We start from the raw sequence: 27,381 nt of genomic DNA, 5'->3' as shown, positions 1-27,381 counted from the left end.
CTTTTCCTTGTGTCAAACCAACTATAACATCTAGATAGTTTCAGAGGAAAAAAAATACAGTGGTTGTTAACACAATGGAGAACTATTGTTCCATTAGTAGCAGATCATCCCCAATACACTTTTAAGCTGCCTGCCCCTTCCTATGCCACCTAGGAGAAGTGATCATGTGACCAAATTCATTGACTACATGGGGACCTCTACTGGGCAATGGGAGATCATTGTCTCCTTTCAGTTGCTTTATGTTAAACTTTTATTAAACAAACAAACAATTTGTGTATCATCAGAATGAATTACATCCTTCTAAATAGCTCTGTTCTAACAAGGCTAAATCATTAAGGAATCACTTCATGTCTTTTCACAAAAGTATAACTTGTATAGAGGTTTGTTTTTCAACCAAAGTAACTTTTTTTAATCTTGTAAATAATTCTCCATTATTTTTTTTCCTTAAGTGAAGCCTAAGTAAGGGTCTTTGACCTCACAAGGACACACAGCCTCCTCCCTGGCCTGAATCTCACAGTCTGTGTTCTACTGCCACCCAGTGGTGTAACCTGTGTATGGGCCGGGAAAAAAAATGATCCAGAAAAACATTTCCATTCCTTCACTTAAGCTGTTTAATGAAACTAGCACTCTCCTGCCAACTTCAGTGAGTCCTGTTAGCTAAGAAATGCTTGAAAGGCCCTAAAAGAGCCTGAGAATTGTGTCTGTGAATATTCTCACCTCGTGGCTAGTGAACAATTTTTCCTGTAATGTTATCACTATTCACTGTTAAGATTTATATTTTTTCAACATTCCCATGTTTGTTTGGCTAGGTGTTTGTTTGTTTTTCCTAAGCAATTGTATGTTTACTGAGACTGGCAAAAGAGAAAGCAATGATTTTAATTTTCTAAGCCTAAGCCATGTGGAAGAAGCTGTAGAGAACCATTGATAATAAGCATTAAAGAGACAAGAAAATTCTAGGCACTGCAGAGCATGGGTTTCAGCTTCTGATGCCGGAGCTGAGTATATGGCAGAAAGCTGCTCTGGATTAGAAGAGAATCCATGAACTTGAACCTTCACCCAGGGGCTCTGGTAAACCCCGTTCCTCTTTTCCTGATTGTCTGGCAAGGCTTGCTTCCCTCCTTGCGTCCTGAGAGACAAGAGTGTTTAAGAGAAAAACTTAACAATATTTGTATGAAGAATGCCAGTCAATCACCCAGACCCAGGGCAACATCCAATACAGCAGATTCATCGGGAAAACTTCTATTTACATTTCTGCCACCATCATATAAGTTACAGAGTGGGAGATGCTGTGAACATTTCAACAGATAACATACAAAGCAAGCTTTGTCCCGCCACAAACCAAAACAGTGATCTAAGCCACACCTCCGGGTGTCTTCAATGTCATTCTCTATATCAGAGTTCACAACTGCATGAGGGAAGGGATAGCCTGGAAGTCAGCAGGCCAGGGTCAGGCAGCCAATGCCTGAGCTGGGGAGGGTGTTCTCTCACTTTCATTTTGAAATGCATCACACTGTTGATGTAGTAAATACATAAGGCAGGAATAGCAATAGTAGAATGAGCAGTTAAGAAATGGAATAGCGCTGGGTGGCAGTGTCACACGCCTTTAATACCAGCACTCAGGAGGCAGAGCCAGGCGGATCTCTGTGAGCTTGAGGCCAGCCTGGGCTACAGAGTGAGATCCAGGACAGGCACCAAAGCTACACAGAGAAACCCTGTCTCAGAAAAACAAAAAAGAAAAAGAAAGTAAGAAAGAAAAGAAAAGAAGAAATGGAACAGTATGAATGCTTCAAATGATGCTTAAATGTCCGCCCCCCATTCCATGTGCATTCCTGTTCAAAGAAATAACAATCACTTGATGTCTATCTTGATTATGGAGATAGATATTCTTCTGCTTGACAACATTTTTATTTATTTATTTTTTTTTTACTTTTTTTCTGGTAAAATTCTTCAACATCCAAAGATAAGAATTGTTTAAAATAAATACATAAAATTTACATGATGAAGACCAAACAAATAATTCAATTTAGTATCTTACTAGTCTAACAAAAGTTAAAAACTTTCTATAGGTCAGCTGTGGCAGCAGGTACCTTTAACCCCAGCAAACCAGGAGTACAGTAGGAAGATCTGTGAATGGGAGGCCAGTGTGGTCTTGCATAGTAAGTGTTAGGCCAGCCAGGACTACACAGTGAGCCCCATTTCAAAACAAAACAAACCTCTCTCCATAGAATAGATTTTGTTCATGAACTAAGGTTTTCCTTAATGGACTTATGTTTTGTTTGTTTGTTTGTTTTTAAATGATCAAAAAGCTGTGAATTACCTGCAAAACACTTCCTACAGAAGTGAAATACTTCAGTAACTGCTTATATTACCCAGTAGCCAGATACACTGGACTTAAGCATTTTGTATTAAAGTGAAAAATTCTCTCAAAATTCTGAGGTTAAAACCTTAGTCTAAAAGAGGGAGTCATTAGCTGATGCAGTAATTGTATTTCAATGCTTTGTTAACATGTTTGATATTCACATCTTAAAACACAAATTAAGCCAGCGTGATTTCATGACTAGATCATTAATCCATTTATTTCTGCATCATTCAGAATTTCATGCCTCATGAAAGACACTGTGGTCTGACGTCAGCAGCTAGCCATTTGGGTACTCCGTCACAGGCGGTGGTGTGACCTTTCAGAGCTGTGTGTGATAATGAGCCAGGTTTTCCAATGACTGGCTGGCTTCCTAGGAGGCACCATGGGCTCCTTCAGGGGGACTGCTGAAGGTCACTGCTGAGAGCATAAACAGCTCCCTTTGACTTGCACAAGTTCCCGTCAACTCCCAAAAACAAACGCCAGAGACACAGAGTGGCTTTCGTCAGGATCACTGTCCCATGAAGAAACTCGGGGCACAGTTCTCGAACCACCAGGTCAATGAAAAACCTGAGAATTCTATGTATTGCCCCTGACAAGCATTATGCAAATTTCCCTTGTGCCAGACAGTTAAATGGAAGTTTCCATAATGGACACACGGTCACTGCATACTTTTTGCTTAGGCAATGTCGTTGGCACGAAGCTGTAGTTTCCCTTAACCTTCACAACAACCCTGACGGCTAGATAGCACTATCTCTCTTTTACACACAAGGAAACAGGGGTACAGGAGGTGTCACAACTTGTCCAAGTGTGTGCATTTAATACACGACACATACCAGGACATGTGGATTCTGTGCTTTTTACAAACTCGGACTTCTAATAAGCACTGAGGTCTTATTGGTACCTTTAATCCTACTAAAGGTTCCACCCCTGAGGAAAGTAGCCTGTTCTAGAAGAAAGTGAGGGTCAGCGGACTCCTGTAACTTCTCTGTAGGACTCACTTCCATCCCTTAGCCCTCTTCTGTTTCTGATTGGAGTCAGAATAAAGGGGCTGGCAGAGGTGGGGCCATCTACTTCCTGGCACATTCACATACATGTGGATATACGGCATCCATGTGTTAGTTTCTTCAATACAATCTTATTGAACACTTTCTTTGCTCAGGAAGTGTACAGAATAGTACCCTTTGTATAGGGCACTAGTGTTTTCTGTGATAAACGACTTTCTGGGGACTTCTTATATTCCACAATGTGCACCATTGCTGCAGAGGCAAAGACTAGCTGTGGACATAGTCCTGTGCAAATATGGAAAAACAACTGAAGACTTACTTCACCTGATGACCTGAGATCACAGGAATCTTGAATTTTCTAAGAGAATTCGAGACTAATTGTATGTTTGAATCACTAAACTGAGCCTTTCATGGTGTTTTGTATTATAGTCATAATAGCAATTGCTGGGGACACTGTGTGGATGACTGAAGGGTATGTGGATACTGCTGCTACTGTTACTACAGCAAAGCCCATGAGAGGGGATTTCTACAAAATCCTGGGAGTCTAATCCCAGTCAAAATCCTGGATTTCATATACCAGGATTAAAAACTTCTCTAAGTTCTGGAAGAATCTGTAATGGTATATGAAACTGAATTGCAAGCCATATAAAATTCCTACGTTAAAAAGCACGTCTAGCTGCATTCCAACTGACCACCGTTCAAGAACGCTAAAGAATTCTCTTTTCGCCATAGGTCTTGGCAAGCCTGCGAACCGTACGAAACAACTTTGCTGCATTAACTAATTTGCAAGATCGAGCACCCAGCAAGTAAGCTATGCCCTTTCCCTCTCCTTCTTCTGGAACCATTAGCGTCTTCTCAACTTGAACTGAAACTCAAGACAATACATTAGACATTTCTGAATCACGGCCATTGTCCGGCTGTGCGCTCTGTCTCACACAGTGCCCGCTTCATTTTCTAGAAGTACTTTGTAGTGACCCTTCTGGTGTTTGACAAGTGAATGCAGTGATTCCATCTGTCAGAAACCACCTGGCAAGAGAGGTCCTTGGCCAGTTACACTCACAGCACCATCACAGATGGGTTCTGCTTGCTTTGGAAATTAACCATGGGTTGTAATTTGCTCACATCTGTGTCCTCAGCGCCTATCCTAACACAGCTCAACCATCCTGCAGGTGCTGCAGATAGTCACGTGGTCATGTGGTAGTAAGTGTTTGCCGCCCCCCCCCCCCCAATGTGCTTGGAGGAATCCATTTCTTGTCAATGGCGTTTTCTGTGCAGCATGGCCAGCTGGGCCATGTCATGCTGACCTCAGCAAGCTTCTTGGGCTTTTAGTACTGTATAGGAACACCTCACTTTTGTAAAGTCTCCATTCAGCAGGAAAAATAAAGCCATTGTATGCCACTCTCAAACTTGTTCGTTGCAAATTTCATCTGAGAAATCCAGTTCTTTGTCTTTAAAAGGCAAATAAGAGACCAAACTTCCTTTAAGTTTCCTTCAGATACTGTCACCTCCATAAGCAGTATTTAAACTCATGACAGTTAATCTGACAGGTGTGAGGTGTAACAGGTGTGAGGGTCTCCCACTAACCCTCGTGTCTCACAGGAGATGCCCATTCTATACCAAGGAGATATTTTTAACTGATTTACAGGGTCAGAGCAGATTTAAATGAAAAGAAGGAAGTCTGGAAGTCATAGGTAACCCTGGAATGTCCATCTAGCTTGACTGACTCCACAATACCCATGGTGATTGATGCCTGCCAAACAGACACTGTAATACAGCAGACTACAAGAAGACCTGGTACATTTGGATAGTGCAAATGTGTACCTCACCCCCTGGCTCAAGTTAAACCAGATTCCTGGGGCATCATAATTCGGAAATTAACCTCCTGACAACCGGTTCAGGGACAGCACAGGGCACATGCATAATCACTCTAGAGCAGTGGTTCTCAACCTTCCTAATGCTGCAACCCTTAAATATAATTCCTCATATTGCAGTGACCCCCAACCATGAAATTATTTTTCTTACTACTTTATAACTGTGATTTTGCTACTGTTAGGAATCATAGTGTAAATATTTTGGGAGATGGAGGTTTGCCGAAGGGGTCACAACCCACAGGTTGAGAACAACTCTTCTAGAGGGGTCCATGTTTGCCTGGTGAGCACTCAGAGCCCCTGGGACATTTCCAAGTTCACCATCACACTTAGGGGAGGGTACGTGCCTCTTTATTTTCTCTAGGAAAGGACGTGAGGGAGAATGTGCCCTAAGCTTTACCCCAGGTGGGTAACCTGAGCTCATCGCTGACATTGTTAAGCCCACTGTTAGTTTCTGTCATCTCACTCTCTTGCCATATATATCCCAGAAGTGAAGTTTGGCTCATTCTTCACTAAATGATATACCAATATCCTCATGGATCTAGTGGTCAATATTTATGGGTTGTTCTCACTCTTTGGTGTGCCAGGTTCCCACACGTAAGCCATAGAACTGATCCTAGGAAAAGATAAATAGTAACAAGGCAATGATGTTGCTTTCTAAAACTATAGAAAAGCACAATATCTTCATTTGATATTCCCATGCCAAGGGAGTACTTTCTAGAGTTTTACAGAACAAGGAGTGACTTAAAATTCTTATCAATATATGACTTACTTGAAAAAAAACTCTAGTCTACAGTAATGCCACCCTGAACATGTTCTGTCACCTGTGTAAAATAAACCTTCAGCAAGAGTATAACCATGCTACATAGGCCAGACAGAGCAGCTGTCTAAAACATTAAACTCTTGTTTTCTAAAGCATTTATCACGTTCACACTTTCACTTTTTAATTTTAGTAAAAATATAAAATAACACAGACGTAGATCTCAGTACATTTTCAGTCATATACAAAATTGAAATACAAAACATGCACCAATAAACTTAAGGTCAGTGGTGCAGTTGGGTGCAGTTGAGTGGAGCCCGTCAAAGCCTACATAATGTTAAGACTGTGTTCCCTAGGTGTCCTGCAGCTCTTTTGGCTTGGGGACACAGCCTATCAGCAGAGTAGATGTAAAGAACTCTCTCTCTCTCTCTCTCTCTCTCTCTCTCTCTCTCTCTCTCTCTCTCTCTCTCTCTCTCTCTCTCTGATATGCACACACATACACACTCCTAATAGCTCTCTCTGACATGCACACACATGCACACATGCACACACATGCATACATGCACACACATGCACACTCCTAATAGTAAGACAGCAGAACAGAGGGCACCATTAGTGTGGCAGTCCTCTATTTCAAATCTCAGCTTTCATACTCCAAAACGTTCAACTTCTCAAAACTGACCGTGTTCTTCATTAACAAAACACACACAGACAGCTTGTAAGGACTCGAGGCTTGTCATAAGGACTAAGTGAAACAACAGTGCAGGGTTTAGTAAGCATCAACCACTAGAAAAAGCGTGTGTATGCACATGCATGCGCACACATGCAAAAGGCCTTCGATGTTTTGCAGACATCTTGCAACGTATTTGTTTCTTGAAGGATTTTTAAATATTGCTGCCCTTTGAAGGCTGCCAGTTATACAAAATAACTTTTAAATGTTGTATTTCCAAATTGTTTAATGGATGTCTCATAAAAGGTTTTTCTTTTCAGCATCATTTAGTTAGCACTGGCCAAATGAATACTATATGCATTGTGTTGGCTTTCATAGGGAATATTGGTTAGTGGAAGAGCAGACATTTTCTTAAATGTTTATAATTGTCTCGTGGAAGCTGGCAAACAACTGAAGAAGCAGTGAAGGATACCAAATGGAGTCTCTTGAAGTACAATGGGTTTATGGGGACCAAAATTTCTAAGGCATCTGTTTAGACAAGCTATTAATATACCTCTCTAACAAACATGCCAGAGACGTGTCTCAATGAAGAAACTGGAAAGAAAAACATTTACATACCTCCTCTATTTGCAGCATTGTTTAGAAGGAATCATTCATTCCTGGCAATGTACAAGAAATCATGAGACTATAAGCCAGAAATAAGTTTCTAATATTGCACCAGAGAAGACTCTTATAAGCTGACCACATTTCCACACTCAAAAAGTCTGTTTTGCTCTGCATACCCTAACTTAAGTGAATACATACATACAGCCGGCCAATAAGAATGCCCTCTCCAAACACATCCCTATGACAGTGCTGTCTGTTTCCTCTCCCCCAATATTCAGCTACAAGATTCAAGCTGATTTATTTTTTTCTATCCCTCTTTTCCCATCTGTAGCCTGAGCCACAGCGAAAGGTCATCTAAGAACTTTCCTGGCTAATCTGAATGAAGTGTTTATGTTCATGTCATAACTTTAAAATAATTCTCTAGACGAGAATATCACATTCAAAACAGTTTAGGGTACTGAAGTCAAAAAGCACCACACACTCACTGCTTTGTGTTTTCTCTCTTTGTTAGAAGATCACCCATGTGCAACCAACCATCCATCAACAAAGCCACCATCACAGGTAAGAGACGTGTGGGAGCTTCTTCGTCCCCTGTCTAGGAAGAAGTTTGGTTTACTTCTTCGGTTTACTTACATGGGCCTTAGCCCCATGCCTTGTTCCCAACACCCATGCTATGTTGCGATTCTAAACTCTTGAAGAAATGGTGTTTCCCTTCTCTATGTTTCCTTACTGTCATTGGTCCCACAGTGTGGTTCTCAACCTTCCTAATGCTGCGACCCTTTAATTCAGTTCCTCGTGTTGTGGCCCCTCCAACCATCAAATTACTTTCATTGCTGCTTCATAACCATAATTTCGCTACTGCTATTAATACTAATGTAAATATCTGATATGCAGGATACCTGATGTGGGACCCCTGTGAAAGGGTCGTTTGACACATACATATCCCCCACCCCCCCCCGCGCCAAGGAGTCACAACTCACAGGTTAAGAACTGCTGTGTCATATGTTTCCATTTGTGCTATTCCTTGGAAAAATATTTCCTGGTGTACCATGTTTTTACAGAGGTGACAGCGCTTGGGCTTGGTTTAGCATCACCGTAGACACTTGTATCTGGAGAGGTTGCGTTACTTGTACAAGGATTACCTCTATCGCTGTGTTAGCTACTTGGTATGATCTGAATATCTAGCAATGTAACTTGGCTAAAGGGAAATCGTAAAGCCAGGTATAGTGGTACATGACTGCAATGCTAACACCTGGAGGACTAAGGGAGGAGGATTGTGAGTTTGAGACCAGCCCAGGCCACTATATAGCAAGTTGGAGGTTATCCCAAGTGACATAGTTTGAAAGAAAAGAAAACAAACAAACAAACAACCAACAAACAAACAAACAAAACCAAATGGAGCTGGTGAGAGGACTCAGCAGGGAAAGGTGGTTGTTTCTAAGCCTGACCTGAGCTCAACCCCCCAGGACCCATATGGTAGGAATAGAACCAACTCTCACAAGTTGACTTCCAACCTCCACATGTTGACACAGCACACATACAGCAAATACATGCACAGACAAAAATAAATATTTAAAAATGTGAAAGGATACATTCCTGATTATTCAATGCCCAGTTTTATGTACGAGGGAAATCATTACTATTCCATCAGTTCTCATTGGAACTCAGAGTGCTGAGAACAAGTTTAGAAGTTATGTACACGTGTTTTCAGTAAGAACTGGACCCAGGACTCAGGAAATGGCTGAGTTCATGAAGTGCTTATCAGACAAGCAGGAGGACTCAGTGTTTGCATGAAACTCTGAGCATGGCACCAGACACCTGTAATCTCAGTGCTGGGGCAGGGGACTAGGATGAAGTCTGAGGCTAACTTGCCAACCAGTCTAGCAGAATCAGCAAGTCCTGGGTTCCAATGAGAGAGATCCTACCTAAAAATAATCAGTTGGATAGTGATTGAGAAATCAGACACTGACTTCTGGTCTCTACATCCACATATATCTACACACACATGCACGTTCATACTAACACACACACACACACACACACACACACACACACACACACACACACACACACACACACAAAGCGTGCGCACCAGAAAAGGACCCAAAGTTGTCTTGGAGAGACAATACAAAGGAAGTAAAGAACATAAAAGAAAACTACCCCAATCCTATTATTTTGTTTTAGACAGGAGACTTGACCTCAGCTGAACCAAATCCAGAATGAATGATCTCATTTTGCTGAACTTGAGACCAAACTGAGCTCATTTAATTATTTCTTAAAACCCCAATTGATTCATTAAAATAATTGCCTAGAAAAGAAAACCCATGATTTCTAAAATTATTACCAGAAGAAAATTAGCATACTCTCCAAACTAGACCGATTTTTTTTTTTTTTTGGTTCAAGTGTCTTCTTTAAGCCCAATCCATAATATGAGGAGGAGACCCTTATGTGATTTTACTGAACATGCCTTGTGGAAAATTAACTCTGTCTTGACCAATGTGCTAGCCTTGTCTATTGCTACCACATCCCAGATGATTCTGAAATAGTTGTTAATGTTGTTTTCTTTTTTGGCTGTTCCATCAAGTGGGGATCACATTTTAATAATTATTAAGTGATCAATTCTATCTTCCCTGGTTCTGTCTCCTGATCCTGCTTGTGATGATATTGAATTATAAGGTTTCAGTCTGTCCACAGTTCTCCACTTTGACTTTTGATCTTAAGAGATGAATACTTAAAGTTCCTACCTACTAAAATGAATTCTTGAGTAACAAATTGTTTCTTTAGACACTCGGGTACAGTATAACTGAGCCTAAACAAGGATGGCAATATGGAATGGGTCCCTCTTTTCTATGCAGCTTCCTGAGGATGGTGAGGAATAGACAGGCATATTTTGTGAGCACACGCATGGTGTTCCCAGTGAGCAAAACCCCATGGAGCCTGAGGACCCTGCTCAGGCACTCAGTGCATCCCCCTGGATAGGTGCTATGCTTCCTCCACCCCTTGCATAATAGGCATGATCACAGTTGGGGTTACAGCAGAATGTGTGGTCTTTGATGCTATTTTGTCTTGAGCGTACATGTGACTACCTCTTAACTGGAGTGATATCTTCCCAAAAGAACAGTTTAGGGTACCAGTGAAATGATTTATGTCCAGCAAGAAATGGTTGGTTTCTCACGGGTCAGTGCACCTCCCCACTACCACCACCACCCTTGATGGTACCCAAACCAGACTCCCAGGAGAGTGGTTCCACTCAAGGTCACAGACCTGGTCATAATACGTGAAGGGCCACATGGGATCTCTATGCGATTTTTACATCACACTGACCACTCAGGAGAGGGAGTTATTATCTCCTGGACTTAGGCAATTAAAGTGAATAAGGCCTCATTTGCACCCACTAGTTTGTGACCCGAAGCCTACAAAAACATCTTATCTACAATGGGAAGCTAATTAGCTGTCATTAACTGCTTAGAGAAGCTGTGAGCTGTTACAGACCACAATAGGAAATCTCCTGAGGAAAGAATGGGACTTGTGCTTATTTCCCAAGCTTTGCAAACCAAGGTGGGAACAAGGGGATGTGAGCAATAGGATAGACTGTTCTAGTTTCTCAGACATTCTAGAAAAGCAAGTGCTTACAACCTAAAAGTTAAGAGAGATTAATGGGAGCAGTAATGATAATAGTGTTGAGACGTTGGTACTTGACCGTCTGAGACTTGAGATACCAAAAAAGATGGCATGTATATGTCCTTTCCCTCAGGACTCACCTGCCTACTATTAGAACCTGGCAATCATTCTACTGAAGTCTTAAAAAAATGCGTGAAGGACACTTTCAAATAAGTCTTCTAGAAAATGGTTTAAAGTTTTGAGGAACAGTGAAGCCTGGCCACTGTTAGCTTTATGACTGGCTAAGAAGACTGTTATGCACATAGCCTACATCACTGTACCCCTAGAATTGTGCAGGGTGGGTATGTTACCTGTTATTCTGTCTTGTCGTGAGAGCTGTGTGGCCCTAAGCAGATTCTGTACCTTCTGTCTGACTCAGTGCACTCATCCGTACAGTGGTAACTATTCGCCATATAGATATGAGTCAAATTTGTTCCTATCTCAGCAACTGGTACACCTCTTCAAGTTTTGATTCTGGGATCCACTATGAACACAGAACTGGGTATGTCTGTTTGCGATGCTTCACCAAGTACCACACATTGGAATATTTGTTTATAAATTATCTAAGTTATTTTCCCACCATCTTGGAGACTAATGTCCAAGATCAGGTTGCCAACAGGGTTGAGTTCTGCTGGGGACCATCTTCCTGGTTGCAGAAGACTGTCTTTTTCATATTGCTCACAAGGTAGAAAGGACCAAGGAGGGTAGGGCCCTCAATAATGGTCCTCTTCCCATTCACAAGGCTCTCTCCTCATGGTCTGATTCTCTCCCAAGGGCCTCGCCTTCAGCTACCGTCACACTGGGGCTGAGGACTTCAGTCTGAACGTTAGGGACACCCCCACCTGTTCATCCACAGTGGGGAGCAGTGGAAAGAATGAAAAGATGAGAGAAGAAAGGGGAAAGAGAGAGGGGAAGATAAGCCTGCAGGATGCGCAAAGCAAAATGCATGAATATTACCCCAAAGCAGTCGGAACGGCACAGTGCATGCCTTGCATCTGCCAGATGGGCCTTTATTGTCCCAGCTCTGTGCCCTTTGTCCTTGTTGCCATCACAAACCCTGGGCTGTAGTGACTTGGGAAGCAGACTTTGGTTCTATGTCTAAGAACTTAATTTTGATTTGTAGTTCTTCAGCAGCAACTCTTTCACAAACTGTCTCGTGTTAAAAAAAAAAAAAAGACTTAAAAAACTCAGGTGGCCACATGTTCCAAGGATTTCTCTGATAGAATTTGTAGCACCCCGACCTTCTTCTATTTGCTAAGCATTCAAGCCAAAGAAAATTTTCATTTCCCATCATCATAGTTAAAACTTTGTAGTCACCTGCCAGTCATTATCCCCGTTTAGGAGGGGCAGATGCATACATGTTACATCATATGACAGTCCTTGCCGGGACTGCTTCTAGAAGGACAGTTACCAAAGAGACATTTGCCAACTGGCTGTGTTGTCCTTCAGAGTGGCGGCACACCTCGAGGTGTGTGATGTTTGGAGTCTGATTGTGAAGCCCAGCTGTCTTTAGCTTTGTTTTTTAATTAGAGGATGGAGATATGAGGACCTAGCATTCAGAACTGTTGCAAGAATACACGTAGATAAGTTATATAAAGGGTAAAGTTGGGTCAGCAGGTCATAAGTATTTCTTTGGACAGTCTGGCCCCGTGTTCCCCATTTGTTCCTAACACCTGTTCTTCGCCTGGGAGTGTGGCGGTTGCTGAGGACTGAAAGGGCCTTCAGTCTTTTCTCGCTCTGTACAGCTCAATGATGACTATGTTTTCATGCAATAACAGCCACGCATTTTCAGTACTTCCCCTATCACTAAGAGGAAGGCTGACCAGCAAAGGTCCTGAGCCAGAAGTGAGGAGAATGTTGGGTCAGTAGAGGGCAGCAGAGAGGCAGAAATGCCCGAGCCCTGACAGTGTGGGGACCAAGGGTTGCCCTGTGTTTTGGAGTAGAGACATCATGATGAGGGCAGAGAGTCAGTACTTTGGAGCATTTGTTTCATTTCGAAACAATGTTTAAAAATGTACTCTGCAGCCACCTCACCAACCTTCTCCTTCTCACTATCACTTTCATGGTGTTTCTTATTTCTGCTATTTTTGTTCTCTTTACTTAATCATCTTCAGTAGAGAGTTTTCCGGCAGGAATACAACTCAGAGAAAATCTACTTAGATCTTTTTATTGGAGGGATGAGAAAAACTGAGGCCCCTGAGAGAAAAGCGCTACTTTGTGGCTGAGTTGGGAATGAACCTGTGTCCTTTCTCTGCGTCTCAGGTCCTGAGCCCTCTCCCTCACCCATACCATAAAATAACCCATTAGAATAAGTGGCTTTAGGTTTAAAGAAATGTATGCTTTAAAGCAACGGCAGGAAACACGAAAGAGTGTTGGTTTCTGAGTAACAGGGGGAGCTTTACATTATTTGCACATGGACTTAAGAATTGCAAAGTATCCTGGCCCCATTTCTCGCTGGAAATGTCTTCATAGTTAGGGCTATTTGAGTTACATCTAGTAGCCATCACAGAGGTGGGAAGATGACCAACCTAAAACAAAGGGCTCTTGATTTTGTCTCTAAGGCCTTCTATCAAAGCAACACAGCCAGTAAGGGTGCCTCGCCTGCGCCTGCAGAGGTGACAAGAAAGTGGCTAACATAAAGCAGTGGTAACATAGTTCTGGTCCAGAAAAAATACTGACCGTCCCACTGCGTATTATTTTAACCTGGAAACTCGCAGTGCCATTAAGAAAAGGATGTCTGTTCCAAAGCGAATTTTGTCAACCAGGAAGCAGAGGATTAAAAAGTGAAGTGTCCAGAGAGTAGCTAGTCAAAACTCGACGAGAAGAAACTTAATCTTCTGTAGCCATTGCCCTGAAGCCTGAGAAGGGATGATCCACCTGACAAAGGTGGTAACGCAACTAACCAAGGTAATGAGCAGCTCGGTGGTCTCTGCCAGGATGGGGGCTGCTTGTTTAAATGCTTTCAGCTTACTAAAGAAAAGGAACCAATGTTTTCTGGTGATAGCAATGATACTACTAGTCATTGTCTAGATCTTCTTTTTTAGTCTGTGTGTCCCATGCATGTGTGTTATAAAATGAGTAGCATATATTATTAATGTGTAATATATATGCAATAAAAAGAACATATATATATATACATATATGTGTACACACACACACACACACACACACACACACACACGTACTTACTTCTGGATATCTATATAGGGGGCCTTTCTTCAAGAAAGGAGATCTGTGTATGAGAGATGCATGAATCCTGAGGAGAAAATTAACTACAATGTTTGTTAAGTCAGTGCATAAGGACCTCAGCAGAGCAAGCGATGTCAGAGAGGCGCCGCCCCCCATCACCAGCTCTGTTCTATCAGCTCTTCAATTTTCCTTTTGTAAGAGAAAGTCTAGTGGCAAAGCACCCGTCTTTACCGAGAAGGCATGCTCGGTGGGCTGCTTCCGAGCGTGTATGAAAATGCTGCCGGTGTCTTACATTTAAGATATATGAATAAAGATTTCATGTGTCCATGATTATATATGGATTGTTTGCAGGCCTTTGCTGTTTTTCTTTGATACATATAATGATGCCTAGGAGTTCTTTTTTTTTTTTTTTTTAAGTTAAAATAGTTAACTTTTATGAAAACTCCCCTCCTCACCAATAAAAAGACTTCTCTGGCGGAAATGAAAAGCCTTGTTGGACTGCATGTAAGGACGACTCTTTTATTAGCTGAGCTTATTAGAACAGTAAAAGGCTACTTGCTTCCTTGACCTCTTACTTGATTTATAGCTTGAGTTGCCTTCTCTTGCTTTTATTTGGACAGTTGGGTTATACCTGTTAATTTTTTTTTTTTTAAGTGTCACATCAGACTGTGACTTTTTCACCAGGAACTAGCTAAAGTTGAATTACAAACACCAAAACAAATAACATGCCATAATCATCTCAATTGTGTATCGCCTGAATCTGATTCAGATCCTTCATTATAACTTTAGTGGAGAGAACGGGGAAGTGTTTGAGATTCATTTAGTTAGCAAAACCTAAGGTCAAGTCCAGCCATTGGGTTCTGGGATCTGAAACCAACTTTCTCCTTCCTAGCTACATAATTTCCATCAATTTCCTTAAATTCCTTAAACCTTTATCATTTTTCCAGTTAATTCTAAGTTCTTGGTGAGGATAATGCTTCATATCCAGAATATATTCATAAGCCAGGCGGTGGTGGCGTAACTGCCTTTAATCCCAGCACTCAGGCAGCAGAGGCAGGTGGGTCTCTGTGAGTTCGAGGCCGGCCTGGTCTACAGAGGGAGATCCAGGACAGCCACCAAAACCACACAGAGAAACCCTGTCTTGAAAAACCAAAAAAAAAAAAAACAAAAAAAAAAAAAAAAAGATACAGAGTGTATTCATAATGTGTTGGTATTGTTCATCTGGTCAGCAGGCATTTCCATTTTCCAGCCCCTGATGAATCACAGGAAACAATGAATAGAATCTGACTGCCAGTTTCAAGGAATTCGTAGTCCAGGTGGGAAAACAGAGTGAATGAGACTGTGACATGCAAACAGTTCTACCTGGGTAACTCTGAGCTGGTGTGTGTGTGTGTGTGTGTGTGTGTGTGTGTGTGTGTGTGTGTGTGTGTGAAGGGGGTGGGGTGTCTCCTTGCAGAGTGAATGAGACTGTGAGAGCAAACAATTCTCCCTGGGTAACTCTGAGCTGAGGTCGGGGATGGGGGTGTCTCCTTGGCTAAGCATTTCATCAACATGCATGAGCCCCTGGGCCTGATCATTAATTAGCACTGATCAAAAGAAAAGACTATGGTGAGCTGGGTGCACTCTGAAGGAGCCAGGCAGATCCCTATGAAATTGAAGCCAGCATCATCTACGGAGGGAATTCTAGGACAGTGAGACTGTCTCAGAAAAAAAAGGAAAAAGAAAAAAGCAAAGACAACACCAAACAGAAAAGAATATAGCGTTCCCCTTGGAGTTAGGGGAAGATTCCCTGAAACTGGAAACCAACAAGAGTGAGACACGGAAGCATGATCAGGACACAGGGAACAAAAAAGGACAGTTCAAGTTAAGAGTGTGTAGCTGCAACTAGATGTGAGGCTCTAAAGGTAGATTAATGGAACCTTATTGGAGCTCTATCTAAACAGCATGGGTTTCATGATATGTGGAATTGAAAATCATCAATACTTTGTTTGATTGTTCTTATGATGCCGGGATTGGGACCTCCTGCAAGCCTCCTGCAAGCCAGCCATGTGCTTTATCACTGAGCTGCAAACAGACTCCCTGTACCATCAATTTTTTTTTACATGTTCCTCTGGTTCTGAAAGTCAAACTGGGGTTATCGGTCAGTTTTTAATGTGGGGAACAGATATGTGTTTGGATGACAACTGGAAACAGAGTGGGCTGCATACACGATAGTGATGATGTTCCTTAACCTGGGGTGGTTGGTGGGGAACAGAAATGATGGAATAGACTCATAGCTGTGTTCAGAGGTCGAAGACACAAGAAGGTGAGAAAGATGTTTAAAAGAATGAAATCACATAGAAAGTTATCGATCACCGCATTGTAAGTATGTAGAAGTTTTAAAATATCCCAAATATTAGATAGCATTGAAATTCTCATTAGGAAATTTTTTTTTATGATTGAGGAAAAATAAGAATTTAGAAAAAGCTTTTATTCGGAACAGTACTTGATACACATTGGATTCAATTGAAGGTATTGTTATATGTTAATGAGGGACTGCCGAGCACAGATAGAATACTACTACACATAATCTAATGACACACGCGGTCGCAGAATGTGACAAGCAAGTAGTAGCTGTATTTTCAAATACTATTTCCTGAAGATGGAAGCCCTCTACTGGTTATCCAGTCCATAGCATGGCCGTGCTATTTTTCAATTGATGGGAAAAGCTACCATGTAGCTAAAAAATCTGTATGTTGCCAATGCCCACTTCTCATTGTATCAGTGCTTTAGAAGAATCAAAATTCCCCTATGGGCCTACATCAAGGAATCCCTGTGGGATATTTGCAAATGAACAGCAAAACTGAATCCTGGGTATTTCTGAACCAAATCCTTGAGATAGGGCTCAGAGTCTTATTGCCGACAAAGGGTTGCAGATGGAACATTTGATGCTCCAAACACAGAATAGGATATTGAACAAAGTAGGTGAGAGTACTGCCCAGGTAAAAGTGTTAGCCCTGGGTTGCCGATAAACAGTTGGCAATTCTAGTCTTTCTGAACAATGCATAGAATATTATTCCCCCCACACACACAGGCACACACACACACACACACACGACAGTGCAATCTAGAATATGTGAGATAATGTGTGTGAAGCGCTCGGGGATCAGAAGAAAGAAATACAAGGTGACATTATTATCTGACATCTTCGTCATCACGTTCGTCATCCTCAGGGTCGTCATCTCTGATAGCTCTCAAAATATATACAGGATTTTAACTAGCCCAGTTTGCCGCAGTCTGAGAAAGGAATAAAGCATCATGTGCCTGTTTGTGTGCCAGGCAGGAGTGAGTTTGGGAAACGTTATGTTTAGTAACTGTATTCTTTTTGTCTCTGCAAACACAGTACCAAGTCTCCTTTTCAAAAATTCAAAGGGGGAAAAAAATAACAAAAGCTGCCTTCTTCAGCCACTCCTTTCCTGCCCTGTGTGCTTCCCATCCATTTGAGAATTAAAGCTGTTCTAGGCACGCTGGGAAATGCAGAGGTTGTGGGGGGACAAAAGATTTAAAATCCCCCTCATTTCCCAGATCATACTATTTAAATGTTACCCTGAGTTATTTAGCCCTCAATAGGGGGACAGTTCGTTCACAGGGTCCTTTCTTTTACTGTCTCAAGAACTGCTTTAAAATTGATTCACTATATAATTCATACTGATATTGAGAGATGGTAACATCTGCCAATTAAACATTGTATGTATGTGATCGAATCCCAATGCATGGGAGGCAGAAGCAGGTGGTTCCCCTGTGAACTCAAAGGTAGCCTGGTCTACGTAGTGACTTACCAGCCAGCCAGAGCTACAGAGTCAAGACCCTGTCTCAAGCAAAACAGCACTGTAATAATCCAAAGGGGTCGACGCTGCTGCTATTCCATTTTTATCAATAAGAATGGGCTAGAGAAGTTAAGATGGTGTGAGCATTTTCGAGAAGTCCTGGAGCAGTGTTTGGGTTACCTTGCTTCCAGCTTCCAGAAACACTCACCTTTAAGCCTTTGAAAGAACAGGACCATCTCCACTTATCGGGGGTGGGGGATGTGCATCTTGATCTTCACATCTATTGTTCTCTCAGGTACCACATTTCTAGACATTTCCCCCTCCCTCCATCCCCTAAGTACCTTTCCTCCAGACATTGCCGAGGCCCAAGCATCCGGTGCTCTTTGCAGGCTGTCTTCTTTCCTGTAGTTTGTGTTACAGCATGGGCAGCTCAAGGGAAGCATTTCCAACCCACTGCATCGTACATGGGTGGAAAAGCATGGCTGTTAGAGGCATCTTTCCCTGCACACATCTCCGTTATTTGTATATGATCATGTGGAAAGCTTCGTTTCTGAGTGTCTTCCTGGATCTACTGTTTTATTCATTCAATCCCTGGTCTGGGAAGGACTGCTAAGCTCTGAGTACTCACCCAGGCATAAAATATCTCTCCTGGGCCTTGGAAATATTACTCTAGAATTTTGGGGGACCTGAAAAGCCAAAATGTGTTCCACTGAGTAACAGAGAACATTAAGTAATTTATTTAAAAAAAAAAAAAAGAGGGTTTATAAATGAATGAATATTGAATCAGGAAGGATAGAAAAGAAAGAAAGAGGACAAAATGGGACAGGATGAAGTCTTCTTCTAGATAGATAAGACACTATCTGCAAGCCGGGCAGCGGTGGCGCACATCTTTAATCCCAGCACTCGGGAGGCAGGGCCGAGCGGGTCTCTGTGAGTTCGAGGCCAGCCTGGTTTACAGAGCAAGATCCAGGACAGGCACCAAAACTATACAGAGAAACCCTATCTCAAACAACAACAACAACAAAAGATGCTATGTACAGTGTTAGTTGAGAGAGTAGAAATGGCTTGGAGAAATGACACAGAGATTTGCAGGTGGGGAGGGCTGAGAAAGAAGTATGAGAGCAGTAAAGAAGGAATGTGTTCAAGGCAGCCAAGGAAGGAGGTAGAAGAGGGTTGGGCATGGGGCTCACAGTGGTATAAAGTCACTGGCTACTAATTTACTGCTATTTGGCCAAATTGTGTGTATAGAAATAGAACTATGCAGGGTGATAGTGGTGGTGGTGGTGCACGCCTTTAATCCCAGCACTTGGGAGGCAGAGCCAGGCAGATCTCTGAGTTCAAGGCCAGCCTGGTCTACAGAGTAAGATCCAGGATAGGCTCCAAAGCTACACAGAGAAACCCTGTCTGGAAAAACAACAACAGCCAAAGGAAATAGAACTATATTTCTTCCTGTCTTTCCTTCCTCCTTCTTTCCTTGTCTCTTGGAGTGCTGGGAATTGAACACAGAGCCCTGTGTCTGTTCGTCAAGTGCTCTAGAACTGATCTCTACCCCTCGCCTTCCCTGCACTTACTGGTGCCTCGCTTGTGCTTCCGTTGAAGGCAGTGTGTCATTGCCTGTGCCCTCTGTTTACTTTCAAGTGTAGGAGCCAAAGCAAGGGTTAAAGCGCATCTCTACGATCTTTGTTCTGTAGCATTTAATAAGTTGTTCTTGTTTAAATTTCAATAAGGGATACAAGATAGTAGAGAGGGAATTATAGTCATTCACAACCCTCCTCATTTTTCCAAGAATATCATTTAAGTGAATCCTGGGATATGAATGAGTTACGTTGAACGTTCATTTGAAGGTCCATGTCTTGAGCTTCTTGGGTATGAATATCCACACATTGGCACTCATCTAAGAGCTCTTGGTAGCAGCCACAGGTACATACATTCAGACAGCTATAAGTTTCCCAAAAAGAAAGAATCAGAAGAACAATTTGGGGTTGTCCGATACAATAAATTTCCATGTTGGTCGTATTTGTTTATTGGCTTTGACTCAGTTTCAGAGATTATATTCCACAGTACTTAACTCTGTAGCTTTGATCCGAAGCATCACAGTATGTAAGGATGGGAGTACATGGGAGAAAAGGCCTCCTCAGTTCATCATAGCCAACTCTAAGAGACAGAAAGGACAGAATGCCTTATCGCCTTCAATGGGATAGTCTTAGTGGTGTAACTTCCTTCTAATGAGCCCTACCTAGAATGGTTCTAGATATGGACCAAAGAGTTAGCATATGGCCTTCTGGGGGCTATTCAGAATCCAAGCTACATCACCTAGAAAGAGGCATTTTGGTCCATTGGTGGGATGGGATGGGTTGCAATCCCTTTGACCAATGGAAGCAAACTATAAAATGCTACATAACTTAACCACTTAAGAAGTCAGTGGTTATGAAGCACAGTGCCCAACAGGAGGCTGGAAGAACTTGAATGTCCTCACAGCTGCTTCTTACAGAGCCCCTGGTACTGCCTTCTCACTGTATGCTTTCACTTGGCCACCACATTTCCCACCCCAACAAAACCACGCAGCCTGTAGCAAGTCCCTCCCTATGGCAGGCAGTCCATCATCTCAACCTCAGTCCCAGTCTAGACTTCCCACACCCTAAGCACAGCCATTCCTCTCACCTGGGACAAGTCATGCTTTTCTCATCACGTTTGACAGTCACCAGACTGCCCCCAGAAATGACTAGCTCTGGCCTGTTCACTGGCATCACCACACCAAGGTACCTCACGCAAAGAAAGCCCAGTTAACACAGACTGAGAGTACAGCCGTTACTGCCATCCGTTTCTAAAGATGTCTTCCTACAAGAGATGTTAGGATGAGTCGTTCAGCTTCAGGGAATGTTGGCTGCGCCCCTGATCACCATTTGACTTGGGGAAATTGTGCTCCAGGCCATTGTTTTTCATCCATAATTGGAAGGTCAGAGCAAATGGATCTTGGAATGTCAAGGGAGGGTGGAAGGGGATGCGAAAGCACCAAGCTTCGCATCTGGGGCATAGTAGGACCAAAGAAGAGTCGCACTAATGGATATGTTGACCTTGAACGTGCTAGGACACTTCCTCCAGTGAAGTCCAAAAGCAAAGGGACTGTCTTTAGAATTGGAAGCCCAGCCTAGGAAGAGGTGAGGTGGAGACAGCGGCAGTATTTCTCTTAGTCACTTTCCTTTTCTAATTTGTCCCTTAACGTCTGGGTTCCTAAGAGAAAAGCTGTGCCTACAGAAACAAAACAAAACAAAGCAAACAAATAAAAAACAACAACAAAAGTTGCTTGCCTGTTTCTCTGGCCAGTTCTTTCTACATGTTTAAATTCCTAATGGTGTACACAATCTTAGTCACTACATTTTCATGTGCAAGCAATTAAGACTCATTAACAGCCCTCCCCCATGGAAGGTTTTGTTCCCCATCTGCCACGAATCAGATCCCTCAGAAGCATGTTTGACTTTGAAACAATGTGAAAGTGCCTTGCATTTTGTCTGAATTGCATTTGTAGAACACTTTTTTCAGTGATGGAAATGGACAGTCACAATAAGCTCGGCAGCTGGTCAAAGCAAAGCCTCAAAGAAACCATTGAAATGGGGCAGAAAAAGGGGGGTTTTTCAACTAATAGGAACAAGTAAAATAAGAACTGATGTCTGATAAACATGCCCCAGACACGTTTCCTTCGTAACTATTTATCTTACAACAAGGGCATGCACTCCACTTCCTACATTGAATATTAGTTATACATACATATATATAAACTAATATTAGTTATGTATATTCCTAACTCATAGGAACATACAGGAGAGAACAGAACAAAAGAAGACAGGAGAAAAGCAGGAAATTTGTAAAAGTGTATTTTTTCAAGAAAAGACATAGACTACAAAACTGGAGGTTTGAATGCTGAGTATCCCAGAAGAACTCAGGAGATTTGAATGATGCCCTGTTCACTTAAGAATCAAGTGGCAGAAGGGGTGGTTCCATAACTAAAGCAGTTTCCATACAAGTACGGAGACCTGGGTTTTGGTCCTCAGAAGCAGCCATGGAAAGGCTAGGCATTGTGGTCCATGGCTGTAATCCCAGCACTGAGAAGGTAGAGACAGGAGGATTCCCTAGGGCTTGCTGGCCAGCCAGGCTACCCACATTGATGAGCTCCAGGTTTAGTGAGAGGCACTGTCTCAAAAACCAAGGTGGAGCCAGGCATGGTGGCATATGCCTTTAATCTCCGCACTTGGGAGATGGAGTTTGAGGCCAATTTGATCTACAATGCAAATTCTAGGACAACCAGAGCTCCACAGAGAAACCCTGTCTTGAAAAAACAAAACAAAGGAACAAAACACCAAGGTGGAAAATGATGAAGAAGACACTATACCTCTTCGTCTGCCCTCTGGAGGCATAGGTACACACATCCAAGCACACCAGCATACATATACACACACCCATATGAGCATATACATGCACACACCACACTACACTCACATCAAGCAGTTATTTATCATCACCATAGCCAAAATCCATTTCTACTTTGTTTTCTTTGATTTTCTTTACATTAGAACAAGAAGTAGAACCTAAATTAAGAGCAAAACTATACTAAGTTCTGGACAGAAATATATGTGGAAATGATAACTCTAGAATTCAGCAAACCTAAAGAGAAAATTGGCTGGCTTTTCTTAGAGTTTTGGAAAATAAAATATGCACTGTCTCTGCACAAACGATGTAGTGCCCTGTGCACCACTTCCTTACTTGTGTGAGAGCTTGAAACACACCATTCCGGTTCGTATAGCAGAGCTCCATCTGTGTATCTTGGGTTATTTTGCCTATCAGCTTCCCAAGGATTTAATAAGAGGAAATGTTTTGGAATCATCGGATGAAAGGTTTCGTAAAAGTTCAAAGTATTGTTGTTATTTTGGGCAGTCACACCTGCAGGTTTCAAATCCTTTGTGCAAAATGAAGCCTTGTGGTCTTCTCACATCCAACCTTCAAAGGAGAGCTGACGTGGGCATGTGACAGATTCTCTTGGGAAAGTTAGCTGAGCCGCCACCACCCGCCAGCCCTGTTGGTACATAAACATCAAATGGCACCTGAGATCAGTCCCAACTTCTGCCTGGGAGATCTGAAGGCAAACACTGAAGATGTAGCAGATGAGGTGGGGGGAAGGGCTTGGATGTGGTTAAATGAAGGGGAAAGGGAAGTGAAGAAGACTGTGGTTTGTACCAACAGAGAATATTCTCATTCAAAGGGAGCCGTTTTTTAAACAAGAAGCACACAGGTACACTCTGGCTGGCATCGAAGAAATTACTTCCCTTCCAGGTGTAATTAGCTGGCAAATTAATGTTGTGCTGGGCACTGAGATGATTGGCCCACACACACGTCTGTTGATCAGCAACCCCTTTAGGATTTAAAAAGCGAAATCCAGAGAGTAAAGGGAAATATATTAGAGGGTCAGGCTACTTTAAAGGTGACTCCCAACATCCCAATACAAAATGTAATAAAGGTTCTGAACTAGTGAAACGAAACAGATGTGTAGTGATTCTTTATTGTAGGACTCTACTGAGTAGATGTAAAATACTTCTGAGAATGTGTTAAACCTTGTAATCCTTGCTAATACATGTGGGTTGAAAATGGGTAAAGTTCTGGATTCCAGTATCAAGTGTAATACTGTTTTTCCTCAGTGCCCAGATGACCTGCACTTCATTTAAGGAAAAGTGTTCCACACATCAAATGTAAAAAAAGCAAGACTCATGATTATTTTGAGACAGGGTCTCTGGGTACTCGCTATGTGGCCTGGGCTTGCCTAGAATCCGTAGTGATTTTCCTGCCTCCATCTCACAAATACTGTAAACTCAAGTGTAGACACAATCCCTGGCTAAGACTCCTAATATATATGTAATTCTTTATACTGAAAGTCTTTAGAGGTACTCTGCTCATCCTTCACCTCTTGAAAGAGTGCCAGAACTGTAAGGTGATCACCTGATGACTTAAGTCACCCTGGGCCTCTGCTTTCATGCTCCTTGTCCTTCACAGGGATGCCTAAGTAAATGGTCCTTGAGGGACTTCTTTGCCTGTACCATTAAAAAAGACTGATGGGTGGTGAAATGGTTCAACAGTAGAGGACTTTGCTTATCATCCACACACTGTGAGCTAGGTTCCTAGAAACACCCCCCCCACCCACACACACACACACACTCACAGAGCCTAAGCCTGGTACATCCACTGCTATCATGTTGTTTCTGTCAATTTGTGTGACCAAAACAAAATACCACAGATTGGGCAATTCTTAAATTATAAAAAAAATGATTTTCATATAATTCTAGTGGGTGGAAAGTCCAAGAACAAGGCACTAGCTTCAAATAGAAGCTTTTATTATTATTATTATTATTATTATTATTATTATTATTATTATTATATCCTAACATGGTAGGAGGTAGAAAGACCAATGAGAAAAACTCTCCCCCTTCACTCTTTTTATGAGACCACTTTATTCCATTCCCAAAGGATGGAGCATCATGATGTCATTACCATTTCTCAATACTCATTGACATCCCTGGATTTAAGATAGGACACATTCAAACTGTAGCACTGCTCAGTGGTTACTTCTTGACATCACCCAGTTTTGCCTTATTGGCATCTTTCTTTACCTGTGGTTCTTTATTATTGACCACCAAGATTACCAAACTATTGAATTGATCATAAAAATAGAGCAAATTAACTCAAAAATAAAAGTAAGTGGTTCAAGACTAATTCCTACCTCAAAAAATAGCTTAGCGTACTGAAGATACAGTGAACATATTTTGTAGATGTGTTTTCTTGACTGCTCTGGAGTCTCTTCACTCTTTGGTTTTCACTGTTATAAATTCCAGGATTATTAAACCTCAATAAGTTGCTAGTATATGCAGAGTTGATCAAATTAATAAAGGCTTATCATCAATCAATCAATAAAAGCTTGTTTACTTTTGCTTTCTGAGTTTCAGAGAAACCAAATAAGTAAAATGTAGGCCTTCCTCCCAAGAGCATGGTATGTTATAATTGCACATATTAAAAAGGAACAGAGAATCTTTGGTAGTCGCAAGACTGGGCCACATAACTTGTCATAACATTTTTGAGGCAGCAGAGACAAAATCAAGCCAAGTAAGCCATGATGCTTTTCAGTCAACATGATACTTGCACCTGGCTTGACCATTCCTCAAATTAGTGGTCAGATTATCTGAAAAGAAAGTGTGAATGAGCCATCCCCAGGCAGCTGGAGGCTTTCTGATGACTTCTCTAGCCCAGCATGCTGTCTCTTTTCAGACAGGACCACTTACTGTTAGGAAAGAGAGGTGGTCACAGATGACTATTAATTGCTCCTTTGACACCTGTCATTGCGAGTGTTACAGTCACAGTCACGGCACAAGCAGTGACATCAAAGTTTAGAGACCAGAACTAAACTCCCAAGTCTGTTACTGTCTCCCTATCTAACTCCTGTTCAGTAATTCAGTGTTTTTTTTTTTCCTTTATAAAATGGAGGTATCAGAAGAAATAACGTCTAAGGATACGACTAGCTCTTTCACGATATCTCATTATTTTTAAAACTGCATGCTTCTGATTTACTGGTTTTACTTTCTTTAATTATATCCTGCTGAGAAACGAATAAAAGGGTGTGTCGCATCAAATGTGAATTCCACTCTTCCTAATGCAGATACCAGAGGGCATCCTTGACATTTTCAGCTTCCAACAAGGAGTTAAAAGAAGATTCTGGCTCCCGTGGTTAGGCATCCTCTCCAGCTGGCAGAAGTCTTTATGTGGACTTGATGGTTGCCCACAGCAACAAAATATTAGGGACAGAAACATGTTCAGGGACTCAACTGCACAAGTGACTCAGAGTTGAGCAGCCCAACTGGAGCCCACACTTAGCTAGAGCAGGTATCTGCCTCTGCCTGTCTGCACTGCTACTTCCCTTCAGCATGGTCTACTGCTGTCCTTGCTAAAATACTGAAGCCATGCCTGAGCCCTCTGGAGAAGAGTTCAGTTATTAGAAGACACTACTCTTCCTTGTGCATGTCTCACTCTTGAAGGATCATTAGGCCAGGAAAACATAAACAAGATGAGAAGACTGACTGGAACTTTGAAGAACATCTACCAAGAACATTATGAAAACTCAATAAAAATTCAGTGTAAGAGCTGCCATTCAACACCAATTATCTCTTTTGGAGTTAGCAGAAGCAGCCCACAAAAATCAATACCCGTTTCTTTCTCTCTGTTGGAGCCAGACATTTCTAACTATGGTCTGAATTAAAATGTGGAATTTTTTTTTTTAAGTTTTTCTGTTCCCGAACTTCTTAAATCCTGAGGTCATCCCCTCTTAGTTCCATCAGTCTGGCTCCATGATACCAATTACTAAAGCTTGTTAAAGGAGTCACTAGCATCCGGGTGTTGTGGCTTTTGCTCTTATTTGGTGTTGCCCAGAGCAAGAATTGTAGGGAAGAAGTATTAGCCAAGTCTTGTTATGTGAAGTCTTTCCTCTTTGGCCGTTTAACTAGGTTCCATGTTAATTATGAGTTTGGTTGGTGGCGTTTTTTATCCCCACTGCACAGACTTCTCACTTGCTGTAAACAGTACCATTATGATAACAATGGCTATTATATCATATGCTCTTTTTCATGAATACTTACTGTGTGTCATTAGGAGGAGTTAACTGGCCTTGTTGGCATGCTGAAGTTGTGATTTGAAATGAATATCCTGTTTGAGTGATTGGAAACCGAGTCCTAAACTCAAGTGATTCACCATGGTGACTCTTAGCTAGCCAACCACAGCAGCTGTTTGGAAACATGGTTTGAGATCACTTGCTTGCAAATGTCTTTTTCCATATGACCTGGGGTGGAATTGAACCCATATATGTTACTGGATGTGTGAAACACATGTGACCCTGACAGATGATTTGGCCGACCTTGAAAACTACAGCTGTTTAGTCACTGTTGAAAACAAAGTTACACAAGTGATTTACTAAGCTTAGGGTTAAACCATTTAATGCTGAACTATAGAACTTCATAACCCTTTGGGGGAAACTGTATCATTATACATACAGCAGGAATGTAGCATTTCAGGGGTGGATGCTGTCATTAGTTTTAATACATCTTTTGCAAAAGCTGAAATAAGACTCTGATGTTACAGGGTGAGTTTTTTTTTTTAATTACATGTTGCTTTGTTTTTCTTTGTTATTAAAAAATTAATGAAGAAATCCAAGCTTGACTTTTGTTTCTTTTTCACTAAAATCAAAAGCAGCCTGTACCCTCCTACAAAGATCAAAGTCTTTGTGTATACTATTGAATATGTTCCCTGCTTAGACATTATGTCATAGAAGGCTAAAGTTATCTTCCAAGAAGGCTCTATAAGTGGTCCATTCTTTTGCTGTCCTATTTTAGCTACAATTTGGTTGAGCTAGAGTAAAAGACATCTGAAATTTTC

The 27,381-nt window shown here is 41.8% G+C and overlaps 1 protein-coding gene across 6 annotated transcripts in view; it reads left to right on the top strand.

Annotated features, from left to right (window-relative positions):
* Window positions 1-27,381, top strand: part of Pde4d (phosphodiesterase 4D) — a 912,160-nt gene that overhangs the window by 720,000 nt on the left and 164,779 nt on the right. For all 6 annotated transcript variants that reach the window (XM_028885080.2, XM_028885038.2, XM_028885046.2 and 3 more), the window contains exons 4-5: window positions 4,096-4,169; window positions 7,779-7,828. In XM_028885080.2, the coding sequence (XP_028740913.1) occupies window positions 4,096-4,169; window positions 7,779-7,828 (124 nt within the window). The remainder of the gene's footprint in view (window positions 1-4,095; window positions 4,170-7,778; window positions 7,829-27,381) is intronic.

This window comes from Peromyscus leucopus, chromosome 11 (assembly GCF_004664715.2).
Source record: "Peromyscus leucopus breed LL Stock chromosome 11, UCI_PerLeu_2.1, whole genome shotgun sequence".
NCBI classification, from domain to species: domain Eukaryota; kingdom Metazoa; phylum Chordata; class Mammalia; order Rodentia; family Cricetidae; genus Peromyscus; species Peromyscus leucopus.
Note: the sequence above shows the minus strand (reverse complement) of the source record. Positions and strands in the feature narration are given on the sequence as shown.